Source organism: Haliaeetus leucocephalus, unplaced genomic scaffold (genome assembly GCF_000737465.1).
Source record: "Haliaeetus leucocephalus isolate CR32 unplaced genomic scaffold, Haliaeetus_leucocephalus-4.0 Scaffold340, whole genome shotgun sequence".
NCBI classification, from domain to species: Eukaryota; Metazoa; Chordata; class Aves; order Accipitriformes; family Accipitridae; genus Haliaeetus; species Haliaeetus leucocephalus.
This window is the reverse complement of record NW_010972776.1, coordinates 3,885,463-3,911,658: the sequence shown is the minus strand read 5'-3', so window position 1 is coordinate 3,911,658 and position 26,196 is coordinate 3,885,463. Positions and strand designations below refer to the sequence as shown.

Below are 26,196 nucleotides of genomic sequence, written 5' to 3'. Positions count from 1 at the left end.
ATACAAGCCTACTTCTTCTTTTATTTTTTAATAATTGTTTCAAACCACTTTAATTTCACGTACATTTTGTCTTTTCAAGTTCCTCATAAGGTATCATAATAGAAGGAGAACATAGGAATAAAATCTGCTGAGGATGCCTTTGAGACATATTGATTCTAATGTCTGTACCAAGACCTCTTGTATGAGGCAACAGGATTTGTTTAGTCAGAATGACTTCATTGGTTACTGTTCATTACGTTCGCGTGTTGGCTGAAAAGTCCTATCCCTCCTTGTGAATTATCAGCTTCTGGGAAAAAGGTAATTCTCCTTTTAGATTTTAATCCTGCATCAGATGACACTTACTATAATTTCACAAATTTTCTACACTTAGAAAACATTAGATATCAAAGGAAAATTTTCTTGGTTACTCTCACCTATCATTTTTCAACTAGTTGTGAGTGAATTTCCATAAAATGTTATTAAAATTCAGCTTAATGTCACTAATTATCTCATGTGCTACCTGAGCCATTGTTGAGTTCATAAGTAAAACTAAAGTAATCTCTGGCACTAGCGGATGCAGCATCTCAATGATGCCAATGGGGTGTACATAAACCATCATTGACAATGTCCCCCTCGCTCCCCTGCCGCAAACTGCTCTTCCACTGCACTGAAGCATTGAAAGGCCATGTGAGCCGTGGAGATCTCCACTTCTGAGAGGAGATGAACTACAATATCTTAAATAACCCATTTCAAATGTCTCCAATTTCAAATTCATATTTTGACCTTTAGTTAAAGGCCATCATTAGAAGACAATTAGTTTTTGCTTGTCCCTGAGGTAGCAATAAAGCACTTTGGTTTTCCATAGCAGACTGGCATAAAATCATCTTTTTAAAATACACTGCTGAAGTATCTATTAAATTGTTATAAGCATTAAAGAAATCACAAAATTCCCCGCAAGACAGAAAGATAATTTATTTTCCTAGCTCTTAGTTCTTGCCAAATTCTGCAGTGTAAAAGTAATTTCATTATTATTTCTAAGCATTTAGAAATAAAAGAGAAAACTAACGGTCAGCAAAAATTTGTCAAGAATAACATGTCAAAATAAACTGAAGTCCTTCATGAATAGGTTGTAGAAGGCATTATGGAGAACAGAAAAGAAGTAGTTGTCATTTATATTTTGGACATGAGAATATTATTTGACACTGTCGCATATCAGATACTTCTGGTTGAACCTAGTACTACTGTTTGGAGTAAACCATTATAGAACAGGTGCAAAACTGGTTTGAAATCATACTTTTAAAGTAATTATCAATGGTTCACTGATAAATGGGAAGCTAAATCAAACTGGGTTCCTAAGGAACTTTCCACTGAAGTTCCACTATGACTTTTCCTAAATTTTCTAAATTACCTGGACAAAGGAGGAAATAAAGGGAAAGCTTTGGTAGGAACTTTACTACAATTGAAGATCATGCCAAGCTGAGAAGATCTGCAAGTATATTGGAGCATAGGATCAGAATTGAATATTAAATCAGTAAATTGGACACATTAAATAGGATCAGAACTGAATATTAACTCAGAAATTCGGAGACTTTTTCTGATAAACATGAGATGGAATTTATTTGTGCAAAATACTATATTTAGGAACAAATAACTGCAAAAATGTACAGATGGTTAGGGAACAGGTCTTTGGTACAGGGTCAGGAGTTTCATGTGAATCACAAGCCAGGCATGAGCAATAGCACCATGTTGTTGACAAAAAACCCACTGAGCAGGATATTCAAACAGATTTTTAGTCAGAATGACATGTAAGTAATCCTGCCCTCTACACTAGAATTGTCAGATTTTAACCAGAACATATCCAGATCTGACCACAGTACTGCAAGTGCAGACAGACATGCTGAGGAAGTCAGGAGAGCAGTGGAAATTATCATAGTTGTCTAGCGTAGGACTTCTGAAAAAAGATTCTTCTGCAAGAATTGCAGCTCTTCAGACTTATAGCAATTTTCAAATATATAAACAAATGCTCTAAAGAACAATAGTGTGGATACAAGAAAAAGGGGAAAATATGCTATCTATATCCATGGGGGAAAGATCAAGGAAATAATGAGCTTAAGTTGTGCTACAGATAACCAAGGAAGCACCTAAATATAGTTGATCCAACTTTGTCATAGAAGGATTGACATGCCGTCTGACTAGATGCCCAGTATTCTTTATTATGTTTGCAAACATTTTATTTGTTAAAGTTAAGATTTTTGAAAGCTTTTTTTTCAAAATGTTGGAAGTTCAGTGACAATAAAATTGGAGCACTTCTTATGTTTTCATTTAAAAATAAAGGCTGCTGCTACGTGAGATTAGGAATAGTCATTTCTAAGCTTTTACCCTTGGCATCAGAGATGGTTCACAAAACTCAATTCTTACTCATGAGGGGAAAATAGTGTCATGATGTACTACTCTGAATGCAATGCTTTATCATCAACTCTGCAAAGGACATGTTGCAGTCCTTCCCTTTACTAGAGGCATTGTCATTCATTATCAGTCATTCTTATGAACCAGTGGTAGGACTCTGCTTATTTGGATACCCAGAACTGTACTTTTAATGTAAAAAACCCTCTCAATCTGGTTTGACCAGTGGTTTCTAGAATAATTCTACGTTCCATTTTCACCAGGAAAATTATCACCTGTTTTCTTTTTTTGGAAATGATCTTTTGTATTGGAAAATTAAGCAGACATCATTTCAGTGAGTATCTGTTACAAACTTTAGAGGACATGATGCATGTGTAGTGTAATGGCTCTCCCCAGAAAAGTGCTCAGCAGAAGAAAACATGACAGCATGTGTCCTTGGTCTGTGCCACATTAGCTAACCAAAAAAATGGCATCGTGTGTGCAAGAAAATGCAGTCAGGCACTGCCCACTGATTCATTCATTTCTACCTGTCCAGTATTTTCTGGGATAATGCAACAATTAAAGGGGTATTTTTATCTTGTGGTACCTTTATTTCACACTGGAATGTGAGCCAAGGCTGTTAGCCACTACTGGAAATAAAAATAGAACTCCAGGAGAAACACCCTCATATAGGGGATAACATCTGAAATAGTTATGTACATGTATGTGTGCGTATATGTAAGAGATAGTAATGGAAATGGTCTGTTAGCTATTTCCATGTGGCTGACAAAAAAAAAGGGGGCCAATTAGATGAGTTTTCATGTCTTAAGATGAAGGATCAAAATAACCAAACATCATAAATAGTCACTACAGAAAATACATTGCCTCAATTAGGAGGATACTCCTCCCAAATATCTGTTTCCATGTACATTAGTACTGACTGCTTGGATTATGACATCAAAAGATTCTATTAAAATTAATTAGAAGTATATTTTGTCTCATATGGGAAATTAGAAAGCATGTATCTTTAGCAAAACTCAGGTTTTTCAACCAAACTATAGTTTGTCAGCATTTTTTCAGCCATATAATTAGAAAAAATGCATGAGAGAAAAATGATGAATGGATCCTGCATTCATTGTTGAAATCTAACTGCCTTTGGGCAACTAGGAGAAGAGGTACACACGTACTTTACCAGCACACATGGTCTTCAATAGTATACTTATAGAATCATAATATATCTCCTAGCAATCATACATAAATTGATGTGGCAATGTAGCATAATATTATTAAATACTAGGCATAATGCTCATATTGAAAGGTTAATACAGTCATGCCTGTGAGTCCAAACTTTATCAAGTGAAATAATCAAGGTAATTCAATATCATGGATTCTTCTTATTTGGAGTTATCAGTGCTTTTTTAGTTTGTGTGTGCACAAGCGTGTGTTCACGTGTTGCACGCAAGAGCAAAGGTTTTGTCGACTCTCAAACAAAATCTAGCAATCAAATCTTCCCAGTTTTTGCTTCAAGGTCTCCCTGACGGAGGAACCTGAACCTCAAAAGATTCCAGGCAGTTAGAGTAGATCAGATGAACATCAGCTAGCTAAAGTGCACAAAAATCCACAACTATGCTTTCTGAAACCAGATGAATTCAGTTTATTTACCATGCATTCTTTCAGAGCTCACATAAGCTCCTACTTTAAGCCAAGTCTAAAATCTTTGAAGGTTTTTGCCCTTTGTTTGCACAGCCATACTTTGCAGGTTTAGCTTTCTGACCATCCCAGCAATACCATAATATTTTATAGTGGGAAATACAGTGTACAAATGAACAAAATATCTTGGTATCTATTCACGTTTTAGCTAGTTTCTCTGTTTTTCACCTGTGAAAAGTCCCAATCCTCTTTCAAGGAGCAGATCGGTGATAATCAGACTAGGTCAATTAAATGTGTATTGTCCACTGTTCAGCTTTTTTCAAAACTATAGATGCAACTTCCATAAGGATCTTATAACAGGTCAAGGCCCATCATTTTAGATGCTTCTAGAAGATTGTTTGATACCTGTTGAGTGTGTTCCCTTAGAAACACTGGATAAGACAGTCCCCAGGCATGCTGGGAGGCTTTAATTAACCTTGTGCCAATAAGCAATTTATTTATCTGTTATGCATCTAGCATTTATTGGTTGGTCACATCTTAACTGGCTACTGTTACTACAAAACTAATGAGTTTTGGTCACTTAAGCCCTCATTTACTTTGTCCGTCATTTGCCATGCGATATCATTCAGGAACAAGCCTGTAGGTCAGAAAGGTTTCTTTAGGTCTTGCGCTATTTAATTTGGGTACAGGATTACCAAAAATTATTGAAGAAAGCAGAAGCAAGTGTATTGATGATAGTATATTCAAAATGGAACTGTTTGGAACTTTCTTATTTACCTTTCCTCCTCAATAAACAAGCCTTATTTCATCAATCCCCAGAGTGCTATATCTGTATCACTGAAAGCATTAAGTCCTGAGGTTTCTAGAGAAACACATCTCAAGTTTTTCTGAAGAAACTGAGAATATTGATTTCATGTTTCCAAAGCTTTTTCATAGGAAGCATTAAGCTGCTAGTAGAAATTGCTTTCATAGTCTGCTCAAGATTGAGGTATTGGCCTCATTTTCTGTCCTTTTCTACTATTTTCAATGGCCAAGTGACATGTAGCAGTGTCCTGCTTTAGAGTCCAGCTAAAAATGGGACTTCTACAGGCAGAGGTAAACCTGCTGGATTAGAGAAAACCACTCTGAAGATACGATTCCTTTTCGGGAATAAAAGGCAAATTTGTATGAGATTGTCTTTGGTGTCCTCAGGTATGAATGGGAAAGAGCATATGGCTGCAAATATTGTATAGTTCCTTATGCAGTGGCTTTAATAGTGTAGGAAGAGGGACTCGGGATCCTGCAAATGCCTGATTTTTCAGATGTGTTAGTTACTAGCAGATCTCATTGATTACAATTGATCGTGACTATTTGGAACTTCTAAAGAAAAAGGAGGCCCAAAATGATTTAAAGGGATGATTTCAAAGGCATAAGATGAGGCGTTGTTCTGAAGAGATGAAAATATATCCAGCAACTAGATATAGGTAGATATAGATATAAGGCTACTTCTCTTTATTTCTTCTTCTCAGTATTTCATTTCTGCCCAATCAATTCATATATTAATTTGTGTGTGGCCTATGCTGGATGCGATAGGGGAAGAGAACAGTGGTTTACTTAATGATTTCTGTTGGTATATATTTAAGAAATTTGAGCTATGTTAAGCTGGTTTTAATGATTGACTTTATTGTCTTGAAATAAAATTTTAGAGAAACTCATAGTCAGGATTCACTTTCTAAACAATTTCTTACAAATTCAGCCTTTTAAGGTGTATGTTAAGATAGGTTTTAGCCTACAACATGCATAAAAAGCTTTTACTGATAACTTTACAGAAAATACACTTACTTGAATATAACAATAATTTATAAGATATATACATTCCTAAAACTTTTCTAAAAGCTGCAAACTTAAACAGCTCAAGAGAAGAACTTATATTTGAATGAATATGAAGGCACAAAACTTCATGAGGTCTTAGCAGAAAGTTTATATATAGCTGGAGAAAATGTCACATCTTATTTTAGAAGACAGTGGCTTATAACTTCCAAACTGAATTGATTATATTTTTTTTACCTTCTTCACCTGGAATAAAATCTTACTTTGATTATTCAGTGTTCCTTATTTTTCTTCAAATTAAATTGATTTTCCTTCTAAGGTGTGCCTAAAATTACTTTTTCTTCCCCCCTTGCAGGAGATTTGTAATCATTCCAAATGTTATACTAAGAGTATGCTTCCTACACATCACAGTGTAATACACAGTATTACAAACTAGTACACTAGTAAACATACAGAACTACCACATTCCTACTTTACTGATTTTATTCTGTAATGATTTTATGCAGTACATATTGACTACTAGTACTGTCTTCAAAATGACAATTTGGAATGCATTTTTTTTTTCTGTTCAGTCTGCAGATGTTCCCTACAGCAGCTGTAAAACGTGAAAAATAATAACTCTGCTAAAAATACACAAACTGTCAACTTTGGTTTTACTGAGAGAAACTATAACTTCAAGTAAGATAGATTTGTATTTAAATACAATGCAAGAAATGTAAATAGCTGCCAAAGAGTGATGGTAATCTCATTAAATGGTGCAAATAATCATGTTATAAATGCATAATTTGAGTCCAAGGTGGGGTAAAAGTGGGGTAAAATTGTTGCTGTATAAACTAATCATGCTGACATCAATTTTGAAAAACAACCCCATAAAAAATTAAAAGGCATGCTCTAATCAAATAACTGGTATTAATATTTTCTTCCCTGTATTAACATCTTAAAAATAGCTCTTCCTTTGTGCTTATACCTTTAAGGTCTCATAGCTGTAGTGTTTTTTCACCTGACCTTGCAGAAAGTATTTGTCTTAGTATATTAAGCTGTGAAAGTAATGTGATTTCAAATAAACCCTTAAAAAAAGAAAGTAATGATGCTTCCTTTCCACTTAGTTCAAGGTTAATTATACTTGTCAAGAAGGCAATAAAAAACAGCAGTGAGAAATTTGACAGATCGATGGCAACCACACAGACTGTGCACCTCCAGCAGTTCCCATTTGTCAAAGTTGCACCCATTGATAAAGTCAGAATGAGGACAATATTTCAGAAGGCTCATTTTTTCATTGCACTTAAAGATAATAAATGAAGACAAAAAAATTAATATGCTGTAAACTGTAATAGAGAAAATTTGACAAACTGGCAGATTTTATTTTTATGGAATAGTTATGGAATGATGTATCTTAAGCAAAGATCAAAATTTCATGACAACGTTCCTGTTCTTTTTTTTAATGTGAACGTGTTCCTATTCCCTTGAGTGTGGGTGTGCACATATATGAAGTGAGACTAATTCAGTAAGGAATTCTGGTTAAAAACAAAGACAGTTTTAGGGAATAACTTGGATAGAAGTATGGCTTTCTAAGTGCAGACTTTAAAACTCCTACCTCTCTGCAGATTCATCTGAATTTTCTTCTGTGATCATCTGCAACTCCTGTGGGGTTTTACTTGAATCTTCTTTGACACAGTTTTCCTCTGTGCTTGTTTTGGGAATATCCTCATTTGATCGAAGCTGTTCTATGAGATTTTGTTGATGCCAGGTTTGAATAGATCGGTGGTGCACTGGGGTTGGACCTGGCACGGGTGCCAGTATATTGTGGTGGACAGGACTGCTGTTTTTCTTCAGCCCATTTCTGTCCCGAGAGTGGTTCTTCAACCTGTTCTGAACCGGTGTCCCTCTGTGCTCATATCCTTCCTGCTGATGGCAGCCCCCCGTGCCTGTGGAGCCTTGCGAGGGGTGACTGAACCACCTCCAGCGGAGCCTCAGGATCTGCTTCACATCAAACTCTTTCTTTCCAGATACTGACATTTTTTTCAGGGGGAAAAAAAAAAAAAAAAAAAAAACCTTTTCTTTTTAAAAGGAAATGGATTCTTTGTTATCTCTTGTGTTTCAACTCCTCTTCTTAAGAAAAGACAACAAAAGAACAAATACCGGTAGCTTTCTCCCTCTCTCTTCTGATTAATATACTGCAAGCTCTTCAAGCCGATGCTAAGCTGCTACTAACTGTATAGGTGGGAATCCATACTGACAGGATGATGAGGTCAGACCTTAAACAAGTAAATCAGCTTAGCACAGGAAAGCAGCAACCATAACACTACCCAGCTGCTAGGCTTACACACTCACAGCACTATAGCACAGCTCTCTAATATATAACCTAGCCTCACATGATCCTAAGGGATCCTAAGCTGCAACTTAAGATGCAGGAAAGCACATACAAATAAAGTGACAAGACTTTCTATCTCACGAGGTTTTCCACCAAGCCTGCTAATAAGCAATGCTGCATTGCACAGAAGATTTATAGAGCATTCTTTTACAGTCTTCTTACGCAGATTTTGGTAACGATTCACTGTGAAACTATCCTGCAGTTCATGTGTTTCCTTAAGGGGGTTTCATTTGTTTATCTTGCTGTGTAAAATTCCTACAAATGGCCTCAGTGTGGTAGCACTTACCTAAAGGAAAGAGGCAGCATTCGAATACATCGTGCAGAACTGTATGTATTTTCTTACCTACAGATAGATTTCTCGATATAATTACAGAGGTATGAGAACAGAGGGAGGGAGCTCATGAAAATCGGAGATGTGCTCCCTGAATGACTGTATCTGTGGAAAACACACTGTTTCCTGGCTAAGTGCCTGTGTAAACACCCTCTGCCATCCTGCTCTTAATTTCTCACGGACAGTGAAACAAGTATGATTATTTTTTTAGAAAACACCTTTCTTTTGATAGTGTACAATGTAACATGTTTTCAGCAAATTTAATGGATGCTATATATTCATTCCCATACATTCGTGAATAGGGCAGGGCTGTGTGAACTCTTCCCCATGTGTTCTGAAATAACGTACACAGGATGTTTTCACATGCAAATTGAAAATAATGAAATGAACTGGATTTTTTTCTTATGTCATATTCTCCATGGTTTGCTACTGATGGTCTATACAACAGTAAGCAGTGTGCAGAAATAAAAAAAGCTGTAACGCAGAGTCAGTAAACCAGGATAAAGGAGGGTACCCCTCTCCAGCACATCTTCTTATGACTCCTCTTCAGACCTTCCCATGTTAACTTCGTTTTTCTCTGTCTGTGCTGTGATTTTTTCTTCTTTTTTTCCTAAACTCTGCTGATGGGATGTTGAACCTTCAAACACTAAAATCTGCTTTCTTTTCTTCTTTGGTGCCATATGATGCAAACAGAGAAATGTGAAGTAGCGTTTTGAGAAAAAAAAGCAAAATGAGAGGATAGGGCTAAGGAATCATCCTTCATGCTGGGCTGTCAAGCTCCTGTCCTGTTCATGGTATTCAAGGAAATGAAATGCAGTATCATGGACTGGATGCATGTGAGAGAAATTACAGGACAAGTGAAGACCAGTAAAATAGTTGGAAGATATTGTACTATTTAGATACACAGAGGGAAGGAAAAGACTTTGTACAAAAGAAAACCTATGAGAAAGAGTTGGCCACAAAAGGCAGAAAGGAAGAAGCTGAGGAAAGATATTTGACAGACCTAGCCAATGCATATTTGTTGCTGTATAGAACACTGAGGCTGAGCTACTGCAATAAAATGTACGTCAGCATGGGATTTTGATAGTAGGGTAAATGTCTATGATAGACAGAACGAGAAAAAAATGGTTGCAGATAAGAATCCTTTCTTATATGAAAAAATTAACTATTTGTGGGAGCTAAAATACAAGCCTCAGCAAGCCTTCTGCAGTGCTTTGGCATAATTGCTCCCATCACTGACCCCAGCCCTCTGCTAGGGGCTACTGCTCTCACAGCAGTCGTCAGAGCTCGCATGTGCCTTGGCTGCTTCAGTTAAAAGTCACGACTGAACATCCAGCAAAGGCTGGCTTACGCTCAGACACCAGGCTCTGGGTCTCAGCAGCTCTGATGCAAGAACCAGTCTGCTCTGCCGCTGTTCTTCCCAGCGCTGCGATTTACACAACAGCAAAGAATACCACATTGTCACATACAGACATCCCAAACCGCTGCAGCTCCCCTATAGAAGTAATACTCTATTTAACAATAATTCATTAAGACGAACTGTGTTCTGTAATATTTACTTGAGAGTGAAATGAAAGAAGGATATCTCTGTTAGAACATCAGGCTGTAAGTGTTCTTAAAGGAACGTGTTTTTCAAATACTTCATTTCATGTGTTATAGGAATGAATAGAAACTGGAAAACTTGTTCAACTTGTAAGAAGTTATATTAAGAAGAAGGTATATAAAGGCCTGTTTGTGAGTTTAATAGAGGGTTTCAATTTAAGGTCGTTGAGAATATAAGCTAATAAAGAAGCTGCTCCGAAGGTTCAGGGATTTTAAAGAATTTATAGGGAGTGAATGGATAAATGAAAATGCTGGCCATTGAGTAAGAGAGATTATTATATGTCCAGCAGTCAGTGTAAGAGGTTTTCACACTTTAATGATGACCTTTTATAACAATCTGAAATTTTCTGGAGACACAAATATTTCAGGTATTTTTTCTTGCACTACAATAATTAAATAATACTTAATTCAATGGTTTTTAGTGTTTCAATTTCAGCCTACACACCTATGGATGTTATTCTTTTCAATTTCATAAAAGTAATGAGACTTAGTGCTATCTATGTATATTCCGCAGGATTACCTACATGGTAATCTGAGATATATTTTAAGGAGGGAGTCTCGATATATCAAGTTAATAAAATTATTTATGATAAAATCTTGTAGAGGTGAACAGAGAACATGGTTTCTTGCTACTGTCTTAATCAGGTCATTGAGCTATCTCAGCGGCTCTGTCAGTTCCTCTTAGCAACAGCTCTGATACATTTAATCCATATTTTTTCACCACGTCATAAAGCTTCTGTTGGTTTCCTTTCCTTAAATCCCTTTTGCATAAGTTGTCCTTTACTCCAAGTTATCATCAAAAGCATATTCCTTGAATTTCACTTGAGAGTGTACAAACAGTACTTCTGTTTGTGAATTACTTTGTTTCCTACTAACTCAGTACTTGTTTTGGCAGATGTAAAGTGTATCTAGCTAAGATTAAGATAGTAAGACTGGACGCCTGCTGAAGAGTCTGTCTTGCTCAAAAAGTCAGCTTGAGTCAGCACAGAATATGTTCCAGGTAGGGCATAAGTAGATTATTTTTCACATAGCTTGTTACCATTCTGGCTAAAATTTCGATGTGCTGTACTAGGACATTATAAGTGATTTGATAATCCAAAACTTGAGGCCTGAAATGATTAGAAGCAGGTATGTGGCATAAAGCTGCACCATGTTTATACATATATATGCCATATACCTGATCATTTAGATCTTGTTTCTGGTGAGAAAACTAGGTTCCCTTCAAACTGAATGCAATGTGAGTGCTTACTTCTTGAATGATTTCTTTATAAATCTGTAACGTATTTTTAGGTGTATCTTTGACTGTGTTCAAACTTCTAAATGTGAAAAGATATCAGATTTTTCTGTTATTACTACTCCTAATTTAATTTAAGAGCTAATTTAATATGCTTGGTCTCATTTAAATAAATATACACCATAACAGCATTATTTTTTCCCCTCACAGTTGGAAATCTCCAAAGAACAGGATTTTCTAGGGCTACGGCAAGTCTAGCCAGGGCTACCAAGAGGGTTTGGCAGCTGGAGCATATGATGGATGAGGGGAGGCTGCTAGAATATGATTTGTTCAACCTTATGAAGAAAAGGCTCAGGGGCATCTTATTGCTGTCTTCAGGTACCTGATGGGAGAGTACAGAGAAGACAGAGCCAGGCTGTTTTAGAGGTGCCCAGTGACAGGACTAGAGGCAACAGGCACGTGTTGGTACATGCGAAAATCTGCTTAGATATAATACCCGTGGGTATAATAAATACCCATGGGGGTGATCAAGCAGGTGGGAAAAGATTGCCAAGAGAGGCTGTGGCATCTCCTTCCTCAGAGGAAGTGAGATCCCAAAAGGACTTGGTCCTGTGTAACCGCTCTGGACTTGCTTTGAGCAGGTGGTCAGACTAGATGAGGTCCCTTCCAACCTGTTATTCTGTGACTGTGTGACATGCTAGGGAGTGTTTGAGATGTTCCTCTAATGCCTACAGCAGAGCTAAGTAAAACTAATGCGGTTGGCAGTTATGAGAAAGAGGTACATTTCTAGATGTTTTGGTAGCAAAACAGCTAAGTTGTGCAGTTGTGGAGGATTTCTAACTGTTCATCCTATAGGAAGCTTGCTAGTAGTTTGAGGAAAAAGAAGCCTTTATTCTCTGAAAAACCTCTATTTGAGTCAATGGGCAGGAGCTTTTGAGGAAGACCTTTGATCAAGTTAGGAAATAGCACTAAATATGATGGTAGACTGGCATCTAGCAGGAAATTCGGCATCATTTTAAAGGGTTTGTATAAACATGTTGAACTTCCAGATAATTTGAAAGATATGTATTAATAGTAAGAGTCTAAATAGGTGTTTATAATAATTTTAAGTTTACAAGTGTAAATACCCAATACAACATTTGAATTACCAAATTATAAAATTACTTTTGTCATAAACTACAAGACAAAATCGAGATTTTTCTTTCTGTCACAAACCATGTTTTTAATAGGTTTGAAAGATGACTTTTACCTACAGCTGCTTCCCATGTTCATCTGCCACCAAAATGCCTTATAGAAACAAGTTTTCTGATGCATTTCAAAATGTCCAGATTTTCTAGTTAATAACTTAGTAATTTTTTTTTTTTTTGAGAATTTAAGCAAGTGGAATATATTTATGCAGTTATGTAATGTTTATTCTCCTTTCAAAAGAGACATAGTAAATAATTTCTTATTCTTTTTCTGTTTGCCCTGAGCTGGTAGTACAGTGCATGTATGAAAAGCCTATTAGAAAAATCTCTCTCTGTTCCCACAAGCCTAGCAAAGAATAATAAAATGGAATCATCTAACTTTCTTGTAGAGTAATTCAAGAAAGATACCATTTGCAGACTCGGAAGCCAGGAGTATCCCAAGGACTAGGTTACTAGTAAGAGCTAATGAAGTAGATCTTTGCTAGATGTGAGGCAGACCAGAAAAAATGAAATTTTATTAGATAATAGTCAAGGATAGCTTTGGACCAGAGGTCTTCAGTGCCAAGCTCACTGACACAAATAGGAAAAATCTGCGTATGCTGAACGAGACAGTCAAAAAAGCAAGCTAAGCACAGAAAGTTAAGAATGTTTTCTCATATTTTTCAAGGTATTTGATGTCTATTCTGACATTACATTTTTTAGAAAGTCAAGTTAATTACAAGCTTGTATCAATACTGTATACTCTACAGGGCTTACATTTGGGGAAAACATCATAATAAGATCTACATATGTACAGATTGTTGATAACTAAATAAAATCCTGTGTAAAAAATCTGTACACTCTCTACCCAAACACTGTATTCTACAGGGTCTTCACAGTTTGTGTACTCAGCCTGTGTACTTACACTGCACATGAGACCAGATAAAGCAAACAAGAAGTTGAATATTTTTATTACACTGTTTTGAAAATAGTGCTTCAAGAGAGCTCCCATTAGTCCATCCTTTGTAAAAGAGATATTCCAGGAAACATCTGCATAGCACAGCGCCAGCATTATCAGAAGTCAAAGTTAAATGGAAAGGAACATGACTAAACCAAAAACAAATAGCTATATTTAAAATCTGCAGGAAAGTTCAACTTTCTTTTAAAAGAAAACTTTGAATCCCAGCAAATGCAAATCAGTTGAAGACAATCAGTTACATTAGATACTTTCTACTAAAGGAGGCAGTAGAGATGATCCACTTAAGGGGAAGTGTTGACACATTTAAACGCAATTGCTTCCTCAAATAACTGGAAACTGTACTACAGATTGCAACCCACCTACAAAGACGTATGCCAAAATTGGAAAAAGTCACAGCATTTCTACAAGATCCAAGGAAAAAGAACGTGAGAAGTAGTATAAGTAATTCTGATTAAGATCTTGCTAAACAGGAAGAACATTGTCACCCTCAAAATGAAACCAGAATATTAGAGTGAAAAAAGAAATAGCAAATATCCACTTTACAGCCAACTGGGAAGGATTTGCCATGAACAAGGACTTGAAAGTGATGACGCTAGTGCAGCAAAAGTAAGCTCAAACACATGACTTTAAAAGAAACTCCTGTCACAGGTAAAGAACAAGATATAAAATAATGGAAAAAATGTTGATAGATGCAAAGAAGTATAAAAATATTTCATAATGATTTTTATAAAATTTAGTAAAATTTCAGATTTTTTTTATTTTTCAAACTGTTGTGCTCAAGAAAAGCCAACTGTTACAGTAGTTATTTCATCACCTACTGGTAAAACCAAGGACCACAATACAACATTGTAAAATGGAAGAGGTAGAAAAACTTAAGAATTTATTAAGAGTGTGGAACTTAGCCTTTTATCATACTTGTTCTTCTGCTGCGTACAAAAATATTAAATCAGTTGCCTGAGATAACAAGCCTTTTCAACCCACCAAAATATACCTATTATATGCTCTCAGGGACTGAGGCAGATGAGAGAGAAAAGATAATTGCTAACAGATTTGAATAATGAAGAAAGGCGGCAAAGGGTTAGGGCCAGGGTTTTCCAAAATCATTACTTATTCTGGATGCCTTATTTGAGAGATCTGAGAAACAGAAACATAGCACTTTCCAAAGCACAGTTATTTAAGTGCTACTGTGTTGAACAGTTAAATATACTGTTCAGTTTAGAAAATCTTGTCTAATTTTCATCTTTTCCCTTAAGGTTTACTATGGCCCAGACAACCTCCAGCAGTCCCTTCCAACCTCATCCATTCTGTGGTTCTTACCCTGTCCAACACTAACAGGGAAAATGGTACTGTAAACATGCTGCCAATTTGCAGTATCCCTTTTTTCAATCTGCAGGTATGTGGTACAGCTGTAACAGAGCTCTTCTGCAAACTCCCTTCCCTTCTGCTGAAGCAATGACTGTTCTAAATCTCTGCCAGCTGGTATGAGAGTTTGGAACGTGGTATGCTGGGGGCAGTTTTCCTCGGCTCCTTCCCTGGCTACTTATGAAGTCTGCAGACTTTCTTCATATAGCACATGTATAAACCCATGGAATTTTTATGAAGAGATATTATATAGAACTATTACTTTTATAGAAAATCTGCCCCTTATGAGGAGTAACACTCCCAGCTATCAAGAAGGATTAGCAGAGTCAGGTAAAAAGCAATCTCTAGTTTTGCATGTACAAATGGTGCTTTGCATACTATTATATGTAGAGTAGAAAGCTAATGAGTACATTTTTACTTTCTAAGAGCCCATTTCTAAGAAAGCATTTTTCCAAGTGTGTTAAACAAGCAACTTTTGTCTTAAAATAACTTTAAATATGCCCAAGATGAAAAAATCCCTATGATATTTCCACGGTGAAACATCAAACTTAATACTGATTTTCTTTTGAGGGATAAAACTACATTTCTAGGAAAAGTTTTGTTCTGCATGTCTCAGAAACAGGTGTTTTACTGTATGACTTCCTAAAAATTCCTGTTGCTCTGGTTTTGATTTTTACTAATTAAGTATGAGCAAAAGTTTGTGGTCTGCAGAGACACTAGCCTGAATTTAATTAATTTAAGGGCGTTGTTTGTCCAGGTGGTTAGTTCTTTCCTTTTAAGTTCTGCCAGTTATTTAAATAAATTATATTATTTTATTGATCTTTGTTGAAGGGAAATATGACTTAGACCTATCTATGACCTAAGATCAGAAAAAATAGTAAAAAATTCTTTTCTATGCAAAATCAAAACAGTTGAATGCAGAACTAATTATTGTATTTGTGATAGAAAAATCTTAAACTGGATTTCAAAAAAGAAAGAGAAGACATGAGGGGAATATATTTTTTTACAATAAGTTTCCTACTGCCAATAAGTAGGGTCATTTACCAACTGAGAACAGAGTATAAAAAGACATTATGACATATGTGCTGTTACTAATCAATGGGAAACTTGGATATAAACATGACACACACCATTTATGGCTTTAAGATCAACAACATACTAATCAGTCTGTCACTTCAGGCAATATAAACTATATAGATTAAAACTAACGTTCACAATGTTACAGTATCCTAAGCAAGCTCCGCAATTAAAAAAGAATGGTATCTTGATAATCAAGCTTTGTTACCTGCTTTGACCTGCTTAAGGTAGCTTGTATAAGATGTCCTGTTGCCTCTATTGACCTCTAAAATAAACCAAATAAAAACAACCCTCCCTGCAACTTAGTAATTAATAAGAACCCTTAAAAGAAATGTGTTGACATCACTAAACTCTCCACATGATACGCCACATCTTTGTAGTGTGAGAGGACAGAAACCTTTTGTTTTCAGTATAACTGATTTAATATTTTATATGTTGTTTTCTGGAAACTGCACAAAGTACTTGGAAAAATGTCTTGTGTTTTAGAAATGCAGGAAACATCCCTTTTCCCCTATTAACTCCAAGTAGCACACAAATGTCACACCTCCTAGAAATAAGTGCAAAGTTGAATCCTAATCTATCTACTGTCAAGTCAGAAAGGGTCTGTCATTTTGGGTTGGTTTGGGGTTTTTTTATTTGGAGGTTGGTTTGTTTGCTTATTCTTCAAGTATCCTACTACTTCAAGTACTCCAGAAAAAGTTATTTTAATTCTTCTCTCACTGGCCTATAATTATCTTCTGCAAGAGTATTTTCTATAGAGTTTGAAGTAAGGTGAGCCTTTCTATTGTAAGAAAACAGATCTGAACAGGTCATTGGCAAGATGCATGCATGAATGAACTTGTTCATCCTGTGTTGCAATAACCTTGAACACTAGGTAGGCAGCTATGATCTAAATATAGTTTGTCTTCATTATTGCTCCTGTAAATTGTTGTTTCTCAGAAGGAAAAAAAATACTAACCAAGCAATTGGAAATTTAGCTACATACTGTGAAATTCAAACTGTTGTATGTTTTAATTCCATTTTACTGAGATGACATTCTCCTTTTTGATAGTAGTGTTTCCAATTTACAAAAGCAGTTATTACAAACAGAAATTGAAATAAATGCACTATGTCTGCATTGTTTCTTTATTAGGTGCCATCAACAACTCTACAGTGCTTCCTATGTGAATTGGCATACAACTTTTTCTGTTACTAATCATCTGAATCAAAAGGGAAAACAATTACCAACACAACGTGATTGTGAAAATGTGGTGTTGAGAGCTATGGAGATATTCAAAACAACACTATTTATAGTTTTTAAGTAAATCTATAATAGGCTGTATCACAGAAAAGCATATCCTTACCTTTTTCTGCTATAGCGTCATAGAATAATTCTGGTTGGAAGGGACCTCAGGAGCTCTCTAGTCCAACCTCCTCATCAACACGGGGCCAGGTACGAGGTCAGAGCAGGTTACTCAAGGTTTTATCTGCTTTCATCTTGAAAACCTCTAGGACGGAGACATCAGAACACTTCTGGGAAACCTGTTCCAATGCTTGACTGTCCTAATAGTAAAAAAGTTTTTCTCACACTGGTCTGAGCTTCCCTTGTTTTAATTTATGCCCACTGCCTGATATCTTTCCTCCTCCTACCATGCTCTGTGAAGAGCCTAGCTCAGTGTTCTCGATGACCTTCCTGTAGGCACTGGGAGGCTGCTGAAACTGTCTCTTCTTCTCCAGGCTGAACAAGCCCTGTTCCCTCAGCCTTTACTCGAAGGCAAGCGCTTCAGCTCCCAACAATCCTGGTGACCCTCTGCTGAACTCACCTCAGTTTATCAATATCTTTCTTGTGCTGTTGGGGTGGGGGTGTGCAAACTTGGCAGTACTCCATAGGTGGTTTAGTGAGTGCTGAGTAAAAGCTGACTACTACTTACCTAGTAAGTAGTAGAATGATAGATGCAACTTGCATTTATTACATGTAACAACTGTTTCAAAACAAGCATTGATTCTTGGCACATGATGATATATATTCCATAACTGTAAAAGGATCATGATAGGTATACTCATGTAGAAAATACTTGAATTTTCTGCTTATTGACTGATAATAACAACCCTTATTTATCCACCAGTTATTATCATTGGATATTAAAGAGTATGGAAAGGATCTGGCACACGCTCAACAAAACCTAGTATTTAGATTTGACACTTGTCAGTACAGGTCTGTATCATATGCTATCTCAAAGCCTTGACAGAATAAGGACTTATGCCCAAGGTCAGTCTTCTCTGGTAAGTTTTTGAATGTGACTCTTGTTCATTGTCTCTTAAAAAGTAATAAATGCTGCCTTCAATTTCAAGAGAGCGAGGCCCTTGAGGCAGTTGTATTTCTGTGCACTGTAGAATGTAATGTTTCTTAGACGTATTTAGTTTTTAATCCCACAAATATCTTCTGAGGCTCATGAAAGGCACTATATCTGTCAATAAAAAAATCCTTAGAACGTGTGGCCATGCATCTCCTCTGAATCATTGACATCAGAGGTTACAGAGCTCTTCAATTATTCATGGAAAAATGACCTGCTTTGCGGCAGGTGTTTGAGAGGTTTGAAGCAGTCGCTTCAAGTCTTTCTCCATAATGACTTACCTAACTTCCAGTACACATATTGATTTGAACACAGACACATACTCAAGTTCACACAAGCTGGCTTGTTGTATCTACAAGTGTGGAAACAGGCATTCTGGTATACCATCTGGTTTACCTTTAGATTAACACAGGGAAGCATGCAATTTTTTTACAAGTAAGGCAAGTAAGATTGAGGCTGTTACTGTTGGGTTTTTATAGCTTAATAATCCATCAACCTTTTTTCTACCTTCAGTTTCCCCCCCAGCTGTGATCAGTTTTCCTACCAATTTCCCCTGATGTTTGATCTCTCCTTTGTAATGCCATAAGAATGCAAGGGACAGAACACTTTTTAAAATCATATGATTATAAGCATCACAGTCAAAGCTCATCTGAGAAAGTGCTGTAAACCAATATCCTTGTCAGCAAACTGTCTCCCAGCATCCTAACACCATCCTTTCGGTCATGTCACCTGTAAAGCACACAATAATTCAATTTTTACTTTAACAAAAAGCCATACAGATCCACTTCACAATATTATTGTTGTTCAGCCTGGCTCTAGCTGTTGTCAGCTGCCAAGATGCCTTGAGGCTGCACTTTCACTCTGTGATGCTAGCTCAGAACATAAAAACACAAAACCACATTTAAATCGTTCAAGTCCTATCCTTCTCATGTAAAAAACTTTGGTTCTGTCATGTTTGAAATTTTTAGAATAGACAGGCTCAGCATCTATGTTTTGGTATGTAAGAAATTTTTAGTAAATCTTTTCATATTTGGGGGGGGAAACATAGATGTTGTACATATAAGTACTGCATCATAAGATGGAAATTGGAGAACCAATAGTAAAATATAGTATGTTTTGTCTTCATATATATTTATTAATAATAAAAAGGTACTAAACAACATAGTGATCACATTTGCAAGTGATTGCAAATTTCAGGGAGAGAGGAATAACATGAAACCTCCAGAAAGCACAGATTACTGAATATAATATACAATATTTGGAGGCAAAGCCTATTAATGACAGATTCCCAAAGCAAGGGAAAAATACAGCCTGCTGAAAGAGAAACAGAACAGAACGTAACACATTAAATCTGATTTAGCATAAAATGGTTGAAAAATCCAGTTACAGACTAGGACAGGGGTGTGATGGAGAATAGCATCTCTTGTTTTAGTGTAGATTATGCTGTCTTAATTTTTTTCAGAACTTCATCAATAGTCTTATTTAATCCAATCCCGCATCTCTTAATCTTGCACATTAATTTCACTGTGGCTTGTGCCATCCCAAACATCAATGATGTAAGAGGCTTTTCTGTAGGTGTAACAATCAGAGTTTCTGTGTTAAAAGGTGTAGACAAGCAGCCCTTAAGAGAAAAGCTTTAATTCCATTTTAAGTTTCCAGCTCAGTTTCAGGTGTTTGAGTGAGAAGCAGATAGTCTATCCTGCATGTCTGGAAGACAGCAACTCTACAGTACCGTACTGGTCAGCAGGAATTTCTGGTACTTCTGTGATAATGTCAGGTAGCAACATTTCCCAAAAGGTCCATTGATGAACTGTAGAAATAGATGCAGAACAGAAATACCCATCATTGATGGATATATAGATTTGGCAATGGAAGGTTGCCCTTTTCTCTTTGGTTAAGGAAAATACTTGCAGCTGCATACATTAACTGCAGAATTTCTTGAGATAGCAAAGAGAGCTCTGTTGTAATAAATTAAATCATATTGCAAATACAGTACCAGAGAGCTTTTCTAGAAGAAATTGAGCCTAGCAAGCCTCCTGAAATTAAACATCTGCTGAAATAAATTGGTAATATCTAAATAATGTAGTTTAGCATATGTCACAAACAAGAGAGATGCTCTCGTTTGATTATGTCAATTTAAAAGGCTGTTTACATCAAATTGTTATGAGGTCTCAATTTTAACATCAGGGGTCATAAGGTACTTTTATTGTGCTGCTGAACACATCTTAAGGTGCTTGATACAGTTGGAGTGTCGGTGTTTGGCATCTTGCCTGACTGAGTTTCCTAAATTAACTTATTGATAATACCTCTTGTTAGTGAGTAGCTGATGGCTTTACACTTTCTTGACACAGCAAACATTTAGGAATACTAGATGCTATCACCATTTTAATGTAAAATACAATTGACTTTAAAGAACAAAGCCTGTAGTAGTTGTGGTGTTAATGTGGAATTAATGGTCACAGGAAAAAATATACCTACCAAATTCCACTGCTTTAAAATACAAGATTCAGCTAACCATTGAAACATACAGAAAAGGCTTTCACATGTGATTCCCTCTTAATTGCTGTTAGTGGTTGATTATTATTTTTTTTTAATGCTTTATTTCATAATTTTATGTTTCATCTTAATGAAAGTGTTAGGGGAAAAAACAGTGGGAAAAGAAAAGCTATTTTCCTCTCCTTACTGAGTAACTCCTTCTTGCTGATCCATTTAGGTATTTTTTTCCCTCTGAAATTGCTTTCTGTATGCCGGAATACACCTCATTGTTTTTCTGCCTGACACAGTCTAATCATTCTGGCTTGCAGACCTCTCATGTAATAGCAAGTACATGCCACAGAAAAGGAAATACTGTATTACTAGGACATATAGTCCTCTTGAAAATAACACATATTTTATCTTCTAAAGGAAACAATACAGAAATTCTAAAAATCTGTTGTGTGATTCACATAATTTATATATTAGGATCTTTAAATACATTCTTTTCACAGACTTGGTAAATTCTAAGAAGCTTTAATAAAAAGGGAAAGATTAGTCTGCCTGGATCTTTTTATACCACTATAAGAATTATTTTCTTTCTACAACCTGCAAATTAACAGTTGCCTTTTCATCTAGCTCTAAAGTGGAGAATTCTTTAACTTAAGTATCTTATTTTTGTCAATATTTTGATTAACACTGCACAAAACTTTTTATACAACTGTTGATAGTATTTTTTCAGTTTTCTTTTGCTTTTTATTATATGCTTATAATACATTCGTATGAAGCATTAAATATTGAAGAAACTTGTTAATTCTGCCTTGTTTGGTCTGGGGGGGGGGTTCATTCCAGGGGTATCAATTAAGGCCTACTGAAGGAAACCTTATGTAAAAAAGCAAAATAAAAAATACAGCTAATAATCAAAATCATGATCAGAGTGCGTTTTAAATTCTTTGGCAGTATTCTTACAATCAGTACTGGACTGGGGTAAATCCAAGATCTTCAGCATTTTTGGAAGTAAACTTCAACTCACGTAAGTCTCATTCTTACAATAGTTTACATCTGAAAAAGGAGACAAATAAATTCACTTCCAGAGAGATTCTAATTTACATTTAAGATTGTAAATGTATACAGTCTATATTGGTTAATTTATACTAATGTAATCTATCGCACTAACCCAAAAGTTTTGTACAAAAAGGTGGATAAAAAGAGATCTTTTTTATAATAAAGACTGTAACTGTATCTTTTTTATAACAAAAGCTACTTATGCAGTCTGTTGAGTACCTCTTGATTTGATGTAATGTGTTGCATATCATCTCCCCATTCTGAACATCCTTCCTTCCTTTAGAAACAAATGAGCTTTTCCCCCCAATATCTTGCTAAGTGCTTTGTTTAAGACACTAAGCTATTTTAAGTACATAATGCTTCTTGCCTTTTACTTGTACTACGTTGTCTGATGGTAGATTTTCTGATGTTATTTTCAACTGCATGAAGATTGCAGACTTTATTAAAGTACTTAAAGATGTGTAGCTGAGCTTTGTATAGATGGCAATGAGGCAATATCTTATCCAGTCCAGTTTTAGATATTTAAAATTCTAATCTATTCTTTTTGGCACAGATCTTTGGATTATGTTTGGACTCGATGGTCTTAAGGGTCTTTTCCAACTTAAATGATTCTATGATTCTATAATTAATTGAATTAATTTATTTGAGAGAACAGAAGAATTATAATTACCCAATAATCTGTAATTCCTAAATATAATTTTGTATTTTGTGTACATTTCACACATTCTGCAATTAATAACATACTGTAAACATCTGGACAATATTTTTGCTCTTCCTTCAGTAAAGAAAGTATAAAGTCAAAACACTGCCTCTCTGAGGATTGAATCCTTCAGGAAAATTTGCAGCTGCCTGATACTTTCTGGTTCCCTCTTGGTAAGTTCTTCGTCGGTATCTGACTTGCTCTCACCGCACATTTCTAACTAGGCTGACTCTTTAGCACGACTCCAGGTTTGCCCCTTTAGCTTTTATTACGCATCCAAGTTCGACATTAGCGAATTCTCCTGTCCCCTCCACACTTTGAGGCCTTGCTGCCGGACTCATTCAGGCCCCTGCAGCTTGAAGCAGCCGACTGGACAAAGGTAGTCAGCCGGTCAGAGGCCTCTACGTCATTTTTTCCACAAGTTTTCACTCTCTTTGAGAGAGTCCAAGCGGCTGAGGAACCCGCCGGCTGCGTGGCTGGGCCTGGGGCGGCCCTGCGGGGCCAGGCCGGAGCCATGGCACAGCTGGGCGGGGAAGGCCCTGCAGAGGCCTAATGGCGCTGGGGAAGGGGCGAGCTCTGTGGGGAGCCTGAGAGAGGCGACGGAAAGAGAAACCTGCCGGGAGGGTGAAAGGGGTGATATGGGGTTTTTCAGTCCCTGAAATAACTACAATCATTGGAGCACAAAGCAGGGCAGGAGGGAAGGCCCTGCTGTGCAGTAACCCTGCAGAGAAGGAGAAGTGACTTTGGCGTTCGGATCGGCGTGGGCTCCTGTCATGGGAGTCGTTCGGAGGCACGCAGTCGGAAAGGATTTCAGGCTTTTCACCATTAACAGTGTTCCCCATCAGGAGCCCAAATATGGTAGAAACACAGCACCCCTGTTAGTTTTTTGCCCTTCATTGCAGCAGGCATGTAATGGCCTCGCTCCCCCACCACAGTGAATGAGGAAAAGAGGCTTCTCCAATCCTGCAAAAACACTTATCTGTACCAAACATCATACGCTGCCAGCATGTAGTTAACTCACTAAGCTAGATGCACAAATCATCCTTTGCAAGACTGAGAGCTAAACCGCAGAAGAGCTGCATCCTTAGCTATACATGTTAGTAGAAACTCTGTGAAGGCTTTATTGTAGGAGATTGCCTCCTGAAAACCAAACGCAAGCTCATTGCCTGGCTGTATTTGAGCAGGACAAAGAAGTATATATTTAGTACAAATACAGTATTTGAATTCTCAGCATGCAGGAACACATAGTCTTACTTGGTGCTACTATGATATTTAAGGATAGGCTTTGCTTTGTGTCACCGTTTTTATAGCTGTTCACAGAACTGTTTGGAGGCATTATTCACACATGATACTGATATATGGCAGCAAAATATAAAAGAGGGAATGAGGCAAAACTATTAGGTCTGTCCTAGTCTTTACAAGTTTTAATTAGTGTTCATCAACTGCTGCTGATCATCAGCACAGCCCAGGTTTCATGAATTAGCACATTCACATCTGTGGAGAGCTGTGCATTGCAGGACACATCCCAGCTGAGTCTGTCAGAAGGAGGGATGTCAATTTGAAGGACAGAGTTCAGAGACTTTTCAAACCATTGGACATGGTTGTATGGCACCTGAAGCCATCACCGTGCAAACGGGCTCTGCCTAGTGGGAACAAGGCAGATTAGAAATGCTGCATGGGCCCTCCCAGGGGGGGCTGTGAGACACAGATTTGAGATGGTTTCAGCCCAAGGATTAAAAAAACATGCTTGGAAAAAAAAAGAAATGAAAAAGAAATATCAGATTCTTTGTTGAAGACTGTTTAAAGTACTCTCTCGGCAGTGTAAAATGATGTAAAGTGGATCAGAGCTGCAATCTCAATTTTTAATGAGATAATCTGAAATGGGAAGATCTCAGGCACCTAGTCCAGGTCAGTGCAAAATTGTCATTGCATTATGTTCTCTTTAGCAAGCTTTAAAGTGATTGAAATAGATCATCCATTCCCCTGTAAAAGAGATGGCATTGAAGTAACGTTTTCTATCAATAGGCTAGCTTTCTTTAACTGCAAACTAAACTTTTTTTTTTTGTGCAGAGTTGTCCTGTCATTCCTATAAAGAATTCAGTGCTGAATTCTGTAGTGCGATTAAAGCCTTTCCTTACTTTTTTTTTAAGCTCAAGGCAGTTTGTTTTATTCTTTATTTTCTCTATCTTCCTGATTTTCCTCAAAGCTAGTTTTGATATTTTTTCCTATATTATTTACCTGTAGGATGAATGCACATTTCCCACCTCCAATTTAGCAGAGGAATATAAACACAACTATGTAGAAATTCCTGTGTTGTGTTATGTAATGCACACAGTTCCATTAATAGCCTAACTAATGTAAATATTTCCATTTTGAGTTTGAGACAGTCTCCTGAATTGCTTGTTTTTAAAGCAAATAAACATAATGTAAGAACTTTTTAAAAAATTCCTTAGTCAGGAAATTATATGGTCCACCAGTAGAGTCATTAAGTTTGGTCCACTCTTTTTCAGTCCTGTCAAAAACCTATTAGGTTTCAGTGGGTTCTCCCCAACCCATAAATCTTGCCAGACTTCTCTTTTTTCTTAATTATGTGGCATGGACTGTCAGTTTACAGATGTTGTACAGCAATTTAAAATGTCAGGGATACACAGTTTCACGTGATTATTTGTGCTACTGAAGCTGTGCTACAAAACTAAGTCTCAGACTTGCTTTCTTGGCTAGTTTATGGTACAGTCCTCATTACTTACACACAGTTGTGAAAACATTTTTGGTTGGAGAGAAATAAGCTTACCATGTATTCAACAACTCTAGACTACATTTTGCTCTGTTTTATCAGCCATAAAAGTAAAGGTAACAAGATACTTTGCATACTTCCTATTATTTTTAAGTATTTGGGGTAGATTTCAATTTCTCACTTGTCTCCTTGTACAAGTACAAAATCAGGTCTGTGAGTTTGTGCAGCTACAGGTAAGAGATAATTCAATTCCTAATAAGCAAAAGCAATCTCTCTAAAACATTAGGATTTTTCTGACAAAAATGTCTAGAAGTTACAATGATAATATGTACTGGGTATATTTTCAGTATCTTTGATCTAAGGCTCTAGGAACCTCTTCAGAAATCTTTTTTTGTTTTCTTAGAAAAGTCATATGGTATTGTCTTTGCTTTACAATATATACATTACCTTTATACTCTCCATGACTCTTCTCTCATTAAAGCAGGGACCAGAGAGCAAATTGCCCAAATAATTAATTTGGCCTGAGCATTGTCCATGTCTGTATATGTGTATCATCCAGGAAGGAAATACTTGGGGACAGATAACATATTGACTATACCAAAAAGTGTCCATGCTCCCAATCCACATTTACATGCCAAAGCCAATCCTTCTCCATTCTATTTCACTGGATAACCAATACCTAGCAAGGATACACCCCTGAGTAGAAGAAAATCTCAGAAGTAATGCAATATTTCTGTCTCATCAATATGGTTTGATCATGGCATTGGGTGGGGTGACTTTAGTGGAAGGTTTTTTTGGGCAGAGGATATTTGATTTACTGGAAAATAATGCAATGGATTAGAACAGATTAGTGCAACTGTTAGGTTACTTAAATTTTACTCTTAAAATAAGGTACTCAAAGAATTTTACATAGCTTTTCTTTGACTAATGTGTATTTGTCTAATACACTT

The 26,196-nt window shown here is 36.5% G+C and overlaps 1 protein-coding gene across 1 annotated transcript in view; it reads right to left on the bottom strand.

The window, feature by feature from the left end:
* KLHL4 (kelch-like family member 4) overlaps positions 1-7,836 on the bottom strand; it is a 43,706-nt gene extending 35,870 nt beyond the window's left edge. The window contains exon 1 of the mRNA XM_010572428.1: positions 7,415-7,836. Coding sequence (XP_010570730.1) covers positions 7,415-7,836 — 422 coding nt within the window. The remainder of the gene's footprint in view (positions 1-7,414) is intronic.
* Between the last annotated feature and the right edge of the window lie 18,360 nt (positions 7,837-26,196).